This window comes from Ailuropoda melanoleuca, chromosome 8, assembly GCF_002007445.2.
Source record: "Ailuropoda melanoleuca isolate Jingjing chromosome 8, ASM200744v2, whole genome shotgun sequence".
NCBI classification, from domain to species: Eukaryota; Metazoa; Chordata; class Mammalia; order Carnivora; family Ursidae; genus Ailuropoda; species Ailuropoda melanoleuca.
Window position 1 is genome coordinate 59,158,069 of NC_048225.1, and position 9,860 is coordinate 59,167,928.

Sequence of the window (9,860 nt, forward strand, 5' to 3'; positions counted from 1 at the left end):
AAGGAGGATTATGGCTTGTCTTTCACCATGTCTTCTGCCAATCAAAAGTGGCACACAACTGGTCTATATAAGGTACTCTGAGGAGATAAAACACTAAAAATTTTTATTTCAGTGTAGTTGTGAGCATTGAGATCTTAAGCTGTACTCACATGGGACATGTCACCTTGACCTTGGAAGCCCATATTGTAAGAGGCACTAGAAGAAGGAAAGCATGGAAGGGGTATCATAAACTCACTCCATGGTTCTCCAAATTTTCTTATGAGGGTTTGATTTTAGGTCAAATTTCTAGGAGTGAAATTACTGACAAATGGCAAAGATACTATTTAAAATTACTATTGCAAAGAGCCAAATTGCTTTTCAGAAAGTTAGAAACACTTTGCATTCTGGCTAGCATTATGCAGGAGTGCCTGCCTCTCTTTAGTCTTTCTAGTGCTGTCTTATCATATGAATTATTTTTGCCAATTCAGTAAACACGAAAGAGATGTAACAGATGTTTTCCGTGATATTACTTATTTGATTTTATCCTAATGATTTTTTTTGTAGTTCTTTATAGAGGAAGATTATGAATAATTTGATAGTAATATATGTGGCAACATTTGTTTTCAGTTTCTCATTTAGATACATGATAGGATTTGTTGGCTAGGGAGGTGTTAGAGTATTTACACAGTTGGTATATATCCATCTTTTTCCTTTGTATTCTTCAGAAGATTGTACCCTTCTAATTCTTATTCTTAATTCAGAAAATATTAACATATATTTCTTTTAGATTTCCTTAATGATTTCATAAATGATATTTAAGTTTTTAATTTCTGTGCAGTTTATTTTGGTACACGAAGTAGGGTGAGGCTTTAAGTTAATTGTGTTTCCAAATAGCTGATTTTCCTATTAATTTGTCATTATTATTATTTTTTTTTTACAATTGCTTGGCTATATGCTATCTTCTTATAAATATAACAATAAAGAGTATCTCTGGGCTAGTTCTCTAGTTCCAGTGGTCTATTAAGACTTTCCTCCCTCATTTTTCCTCACTAACTTTTTCTGAAGTTTTATTATCTATTTAATCTTCCTGGTTAACTTTTGAATCATCAGCTATATGTCCCCAAAATTCTATTGGTATATTCATTGCAATTGTATTTAACTTAAATTGATTTGGAAATTTTGACTTTTTGTGATAACAGTCTTACCATCCCATCACACCACCCTAATTCAATCTGTTGCTCTCTGAAAATACCATTTCACACCTTCACTTTCAGCTTATGACTTTGTATCATACAACCTTGAGAAAAAGAGGAGTCATACAGGACTTCCTCATCTTCCACTACCAAATTTACCAGCACATCTGCACATAGCTTTTTGTCTTTTAAAAGAATCCATTTTGAGGCCAGACCTTCCAATAGTGCTTTTGATACCTAGCTCTCTTACTACTCAGAGAAATTGGTCCTGGAATTACTTGTTCTCCTCTGGATCATCCCCATCTCTATTGGAACATTTGCCATAGGTTACAGACATGCACTAGTGTCTCCCATCTTAAAGTACTTTTCCTTGAACCATATTCCCCCTCCAGGTATATTCCATTTCTTAGAGAAAATCATCTTGAGAGACATGTGTATACCCATGGTTTCCACATCCTTTTCTACCATTCATGACTCATGCCATGGTAATCAGGGTCCCCCCATCGTGCCTGTCCATCCCTCAACCCCCACAGTGCAGTTGTGCTTGTCAACAATGCAGGGGTTTATGACTCAGTTGTCTGACAAAAAAAAAGTTTACATATTTTATAAATGATAAATGTAAATTTTAATATCTTTACCCATGAGGACCAAAGATCATGAAAGGGCTTAGAGATTAAAAACTATATCACGATGGGATACAATAAATTTTGTAATCCTCATATCTCAAAAATTTTTAAGTAATTTTGTAAGAATATTTCCAACAGTGCTAACTAAACAGGACTGAATTGTCATTAATGTTTTTATTCTCTATCTGTGTGTGTGTGTGTGTGTNCAGATCTTAATTGATGACTGATGAGAGCTGGAGTACAAATACCCCAGGTCCCTCCCACCCTAGGTGTGATACACCTCTGAGGTACATGTTCTAATCTCTTTCTCAGAGTTCCCCAGGAGGATTAAGATCCAGTTGCCCACAGTAACTTGTTTGATGATACAACCTTTATTTGCTCTTTTGCTTTTCTGTTCCACTTCCCCATTCTGCTAATTTTTGCTGAATCACTTCCTAAATAAACTCTTTTTCATTCATATCCTTGCTCAGGGTCAACTTCTGAGGGACCCTAAACTAAGACGCACTCATTGTTTATAATTATGTTTCCCTTGCTACAAATTGTCTCAGACTGGGCATGCTATCTCCTAGTCCTTTGATGTTGATTGAAAACTGTGTACTCTGGGTATCTGAATGAAGGAAGTAGAAGAGGAGGGAAAAACTAGGAAAAGCTCTGACTTGGACTAGCTTCTGTACCATTAGATGATATTTTTCCATTTTCTGGTCTGGGGAGTCTCTTTATTCTGGAATTAGACATAAATAAAACAGTCTAAATTCTTTGGGTATGTCAAATTGTAAATTTCCAGATTTGAAGTAAAACTTGTTTTTTTAAATATACTCTTTGTTAAATTATAGGGTTGGTGGACATTTTGTCTAAACCTTATCCTATATCCTTTCTTATCTTTAGTTTATGACCTGAAGTCAGCTTTATAAAATACATCTTCAGGGTTATTTTATTTATATATTTGTTTACTGCCTTACTTACTGATTTCCAGACCAAATATTTAATCTAACAACAGTTACAGAAGGTAAAGGTACTATGTAGAGATTGTGTATTTGGATTATAGTTAATTGTTACTGTTTACTGTTATTTTAAAATTTTTAAATATTTATTATTCAAGTATAGTTGACATTTGATGTTATATTAGTTTTGAGTATACAGCATAGTGATCCAACAATTCTATACATTATTCAGTACTCACCACAATAAGTATAGAGACCATCCATTACCATACAATGTTACTAAAATATTATTGACTATGTTTCCTATGCTGTACTTTTCATCTTCTATATTTATGGGTCTGTTTTTTTGTTTGTTCATCCGTTTTGCTTTTTAGATTCTACATACAAGTGAAATCATATGGTATTTGTCTTTCTCTGTCTGACATATTTCACTTAGCGCAATACCCTCTAGGTCCACCCATGTTGCAAATGGCAAGATATTCTTTTTTATGGCTGAATATATTATTATATATACATATCAAATCTTTTTTATCCATTCATCTATTGATGGATACTTGGGTTGCTTTCATTTTCTTAGCTATTGTAAATAATGTTGCAATAAACAAAGGCACATATATGTCTTTTCAAGTTAGTGTTTTCGTTTATTTGGGTAAATACCCCTACTGGAATTACTGGATCATATGATATTTCTATTTTTAATTTTTTGAGAACCCTCCATACTGTTTTACATAGTGGTTGCACCTATTTATATTCCCACCAATAGTGTATGAGGGTTCCCTTTTCTCCACATCCTCACCAACACTTGTTATTTCTTACTGTTTTGATACTAGGCTTTCTGATTAGTGTGAGGTGATATCTTTTTGTGGTTTTGATTTGCATTTCCCTGATAATTTGTGATATTGACTATCTTTTTTTAAAATATTTTTTATTATGTTAGTCACCATACAGTACATCCCTAGTTTTTGATGTAAAGTTCCATGATTCATTACTTGCATATAACACCCAGTGCACCATGCAATATGTGCCCTCCTTAATGCCCATCACCAGCCTATCCCATTGACTACCTTTCATGTGTCTGTTGGCTCTCTGTATGTCTTCTTTGGAAAATGTCAAGCAAAGCTGGAGGTATCACAATCCTTGATTTCAAGATATACTACAAAGTCATAGTAACAGTAACAGTATGGTTCTGGCACAAAAATAGACATATAGATCAATGAAATAGAATAGAAAGCCCAGAAATAAACCCACCTGATTAACCTATGACAAAAGAGGCATGAATATACAATGGGGAAAAGTCAATCTTTTCATTTAATGGTGCTGGGAAAACTGGACAGCTAGATGCAAAAGAATGAAACTGGACCACTTTCTTATACTGAACACAGAAATACACTCAAAATAGATTAGAGACCTAAATGTGAGACCTGACCATAAAACTCCTAAAAGAAACATAGGCAGTAATTTCTTGGACATCAGCCTTAGCAAAATGCTTATGGATATGTCTCCTCAGACAAGGAAACAAAAGCAAAAATAAACTATTGGGACTACACCAAAATAAAAAGCTTCTGCACCATGGCAGACACCATCAGCAAAACAAAAGGCAATCTAGTGAATGGGAGAAGATACTTGCAAATGATATATTCAACAGGGGGTTAATATCAAAAATATATAATATAAGAATTTTTACAGCTCAACACCAAAAAAACCCCCAAACAACCTGGTTAAAAAATGGGCAGAGGACCTGTATAGACATTTTCATGTATATTTTAGTTGGAATTTGAGAGCAACTGTGGTGGACACTCATTCATTCACTCATTTATTAATTTAGCAAACATTTACTGGGTACCAACCCTGTGCAGTTACCAGGCTAGAAGCTAGAAATGTGATTGGGAACAAAACAGGCCTAGTTCCTGCCCTTCTGGACTTATATATTAGTGTAGTATGCTACCAGATTAACCCAGAGATCAGAAGGAAAAAGAAATTATTCATGTTAATATGGAAGAGACAAAGCTTTAATCTTTTTGCACCAGAAGAAGGAGGAATATGGGAATTTAGTGAGTATAAAACAAACCCAGTAACACAAAATAATACATACTACTGGATTTTGCAGAGGACTTTGGAGATCTCGATACGAAATATGTCAGTTCAGCTCATGTAGGGTAATTGGCAGGAGATGATACAAACGGGTTGAGGAGTGTAATGAAGTGAAGTGTGCCACAAAGTGTGCCATGAAGTGAAGTCTGAGCCAGAAAAAGCACCTACACTCGATGCAGTAGGATCTCTTTCCTTTCAGACTACCCAGAATGGAGAGGATTTTTGTCAACCTGGAAATCACCTATTGAAAATGTTGATTGGCTCCACCAATGGAAACACTCTGAGTCCCCACACCACCCCATACAGGAGAACAGTTAAGGACAACTCTCTAAACAAGAAATCTGCACTGAACTGTTAAAGAGCGAGAAATACAATTTTATTGGGTTATGCTACTATTATTTGGGGTTCTCTGACTAGGTTATGATACTGTTATTTCTGGGTTCTCTAATGTAGCAGGTGGCAAGTGTTATCTTCACATACAAAAAATGAGCAATTGAGAATAGAAGACCCAGTTTTATAAATGCCTTTTGAAAAAGTTTGTGGCAAAACTGGAGGGGATTTAGAGATATAGTCCAAAAGGAAAGAAAGACCGAAATATAGTTTGTTTGAACAGGGAAATCTTCATTATATTTGGAAGCTGAATGAGGTTGGAGGGAGAGCTTATAACACAAGAAGACCATGTAAATGAGAGAGCAAACAGGACAGGGAATGAACATGAGGAATTAGAATCTTGGTAATAACTACAAGGTCAACTCCTCCACAGAAGACACTCTGGGAGTGTCCTATAGCTGACTCAAAACCCACCTTAAGATCTGGGGCAGAGCCCTGATCATGAAAAGGACCCTTGCTTCCTGGTCTATCCCGTCAGCAGTCCATAGAAATGAGCCATCAGTGCCTCCTTAGGGTAGGATAGAACCGTGGAGCCTCTGAACTCATTTAGCAAGACAACAGAGCAGGGATGCCAGGCCAGGAAACATGCCCAAGAGGACTCATTAACATCCTGTTTCCTGGACCAGTATTTCCAGGGGAGGCCGTTTCAGCTGAGAAGAGAAGTCCCTGGGAATGTAGGAGTGGAATAAAGTAGAGAGGGTAGGGTCATGGGATAAGGAGACAGAACAGCCTCCCCAAGGACAGGGCCCTGGCTCACTGTTCTCCCCAGGGACAGTGAAGCCGGGCACGGCACGGTCTCCCCTGGGCAGCTCTTCCAATATCTACTTCCTCCAGATTCCTGCTGCTTTCATCTTTGCTCCCAGAGCGTAGCAAGAGTAAATGACAGTCTGAGCACCTGGACCCGAGAACTCAGTCTGACAACTTCTCCGGAGCTGGATGGGTTCTCAACCTGGGGACCTGAGAGATAGAAGCAGTTTCTCCTAATTCTCCACAGGTGTGAGAACAGGAAATCCATCTCTGGAGTGAGAGCTCCACAGAAACTACCCAAGGACTGTGTTAGCCCTCTGTCTCTATTTCATCTCCGGAGCAGAACTGTAGAGGAATAGAAGGACCAAAAGCGGCCCTGACACCTATCTTGGTCAGACTCCTCATACTCTTAACACAACTTAGCAAAATTTAAACCAGTTGGACACTGCTGGAAAAGCTTATGCTTTCCCCATTTCTACAGGAAAATCCTTGACTCTCAAACAACCCCCACGGCAGTTTGCCTGGTTGGGCAGCTTGGCTTCTCAATACCTGAGGTAAAGACTTTATCTCTCTTTCAGGGAATTGTGCAGCCTGTAGATATGTTGAGTTGAGAAACAGAGCCCAAAGCAGACCCTAAGAACTTAAGCTACTCTGTTTTCCAGATTCTCTAGTGCTTTGGGCTCTGTACCCCATCCTACTGACCTCTATTCTTGGTTTTCTAAACGTGAAGAAAAAAATCCATGAAAATGAAGAAAGAGTGTGTGCCACATCCCAGGTCTGAGTGTCTGCTTCCTGGTGGGAGTATCAGTACCTGTCCTTAGAGCCCAGGCTTTGCTGGCCTCTGATATGGGACTTTTGCACCTATCTGGTGACAAATGCCTCCAAATCAAAGGGCCACCTAAGAGCCAATGATATGCCTGTCATATGCTCTAATACCTTTCTACCATTAAAACCCTGTGAACCCAGGAGAGACCAGTAGAAGAAGCAGTGAAATGTCCAAATATAGAAGCCACAATATAGAGTGAGGATTTAGGGAAAGATGCTTCACTTAAGATTCTTTGACACAGGTTCAGAATTGGATTATCTGCCTAGTTCCCATGATGCATGACCTTGATGCATGTCAATCCCAAGTCCCTTTCTCTTCTGACTTTTCTCTGGGGTTGGTTGTCATACCCTAACAGCAGCTTTCCAGAACAGGAATTCATCCTCCCTATCCCTGTGGCCCTTCAATCCAGTGTAGATACTCTGGCCCTGCAGGAGGGAGAGTGGGGTCTGGGTCAGGTGCAGTAGAGGGAATAGAGGATTATTGAGCCTGATTACAACACACAACACATGCTCTTTTGTTGCCAGCACCTTTCACCCTTTCTCCCAAACACAAACAGTCTGATCTTCCTGGGCAGGACATCATCAGTTATCAGATCTTTGAGTTCTCCCAGGCTCACATGTTTGCGTAACCTGTAAAGAAACACCTATGTTGTCATTGATCCTAAAGGTTTAGCTCATAAAAGCAACACCATGTCAAACACTCCACCCCCTAGTCTCAGACAGTCTAGAATCCCCTCTCTCTCAGACACATGGAGAGTATGGAGCTGGTCCAGAGAGGTGACTAAGGTGGACATATTGTAGCTCTTCCTGCGAGACTTACATCTATAGCCTTGAGTGCTTCAAGCAAATGTGGACATAAATTGTATGGAAAATGAAGTGGAAGTGCTCTGTTGAAATCACACTTCTGTACCTGCTTTAGAATTTTATATTCAGCACAGGTCTGTTAGGGCACTAACGGGATATTTAAATCATTAGACAAACATTATACTTACAACACAGGTACAAAAATAACCAAGGGCTTGGGTTTTGGGATATTACTTTCTAGCGAGAGAGAGATGACTTAATCATCCTGGAAAGATACATGTCCAGGTTTGATGTCCTGAATAATATTTTCGTGTAGTGACGTCTTAACGTTTAGCTATTACTGTGGTGCCTGCTCTCCATTCAGACAGTTCTTTCATCAAGGTACAACCAAAGGTGTCAGAAACTGAGGGATTAAAAGTTAAAGTCCATTTCCAGTAGGAAAGACATTGCCTCATTGGATTCATGTTGGCCATCACTAGGAGCCTGTGATGTTACAAACTAGGGACCACCTTAGCAAAAATTCACTGAGAATGTGTTTGGTTCTAGGCAACTAAAGAAACAACACAGAATGGAGTACTGGAACTCCACCTCGGGCAGTGGCTTTGTATTGATGGGGATTCTGAATGACAGTGGGTCTCCTGAACTGCTCTGTGCCACAATCACAGTCCTGTACATGTTGGCCCTGACCAGCAATGGCCTGCTGCTCTTGGTCATCACAATGGATTCCCGGCTCCACGTGCCCATGTACTTCCTGCTCGGGCAGCTCTCACTCATGGACCTTCTCTTCACGTCTGTTGTCACTCCCAAGGCCCTCATGAGTTTTCTGCGCAGTGAAAACACCATCTCCTTTGGGGGCTGTGCCCTTCAGATGTTTCTGGCACTGATGCTGGGTGGTGCAGAGGATCTGCTATTGGCCTTCATGGCCTATGATAGATATGTGGCCATTTGTCATCCTCTGAACTATGTGGTCTTCATGAGGCCAAGGGTCTGCTGGCTCTTGGTGGCCACAGCCTGGCTATTGGCCTCCTTATGTGCCTTTGTTTATACCCTGTATACGATGCACTATCCCTTCTGCATGTCCCGGAAGATCAGGCACCTGCTCTGTGAGATCCCACCTTTGCTGAAGTTGGCCTGTGCAGATACCTCCAGATATGAACTCTTGGTGTATGTGACAGGAGCGACTTTCCTTTTTCTTCCTCTTTCTGCCATTGTTTCCTCCTATGCACTAATCCTGTGTACTGTGCTTCGAATGCCCTCAAGTGAGGGGAAGCAGAAAGCCCTAGTCACCTGCTCTTCCCACCTGACGGTGGTTGCGATGTTCTGTGGAGCTGCCACATTCATGTATGTCCTGCCCAGTTCACTCCACAGCCCCAAGCAAGACAACATCATCTCTGTTTTCTACACGGTTGTCACTCCAGCTCGGAACCCCCTTATTTACAGCCTGAGGAATAAGGAGGTCATGGGAGCCTTGAAGAGAGTCCTGGGAAAATACCTGCTGTGACACACTCCACCATCTAGGGAGAGCTTATGGCTGGCCCCCAAAATTCATTTCTCTTCAAAGTCAGATTTCTGCTGATTCCCACAGCGGAAACACCATAATGCAAAGGGAATCTTTTAGTAGTAAAATGAAGGAATATAATTTGACTTGTCAAATGAATTTGTGTGTCTGTATTTTTACCATTTTATTTTTTGAAGTGTAGTTGACTCAGACTATTACATTATTTTCAGGAGTGCAGTATAGTGATTTGACAGATCTATACTTTATGGGATGGTCACCACAAATACCACATATTACCCTACAACACTATTATAGTATCATGGACTACAGCCCTTTATCCCCACTGAACCTTTTATTCTGGTGACTTATTTATTCTATAACTGAAGCCTGTATCTCCCATTGCTTTTCAACCATTTTCACCATTCTTCAATCCCCTCCCCACGATGCTCTGGTAACCACCAGTTCATTCTCTGTATTTATGGTCTGTTTTTGTTGTTTCTTTATTTGTTCTTTTCTTTTGTTTTTCAAAATTCCTTGTATAGGGGCACCTGGGTGGCACAGCGGTTAAGCGTCTGCCTTCGGCTCAGGGCGTGATCCTGGCGTTATGGGATCGAGCCCCACATCAGGCTCCTCTGCTGTGAGCCTGCTTCTTCCTCTCCCACTCCCCCTGCTTGTGTTTCCTCTCTCGCTGGCTGTCTCTCTCTCTGTCGAATAAATAAATAAAATCTTTAAAATAAAATAAAATAAAATAAAATTCCGTGTATAA

At 39.8% G+C, this 9,860-nt stretch overlaps 1 protein-coding gene across 2 annotated transcripts in view; it reads left to right on the forward strand.

Annotated features, from left to right (window-relative positions):
- Nucleotides 1-9,531, forward strand: part of LOC100479262 (olfactory receptor 2AG2) — an 84,005-nt gene extending 74,474 nt beyond the window's left edge. Inside the window, exons 1-2 of one of the 2 annotated variants that reach the window (XM_002924992.4) lie at nt 6,878-7,730; nt 8,143-9,531. In XM_002924992.4, coding sequence (XP_002925038.2) covers nt 8,165-9,097 — 933 coding nt within the window. In that variant the 5' untranslated portion in view covers nt 6,878-7,730; nt 8,143-8,164 and the 3' untranslated portion in view covers nt 9,098-9,531. Of the gene's footprint in view, nt 1-6,877; nt 7,731-8,142 lie in introns of those variants that run through there. The other variant, XM_034666490.1, reaches the window with a different exon arrangement.
- Nucleotides 9,532-9,860: the final 329 nt, after the last annotated feature.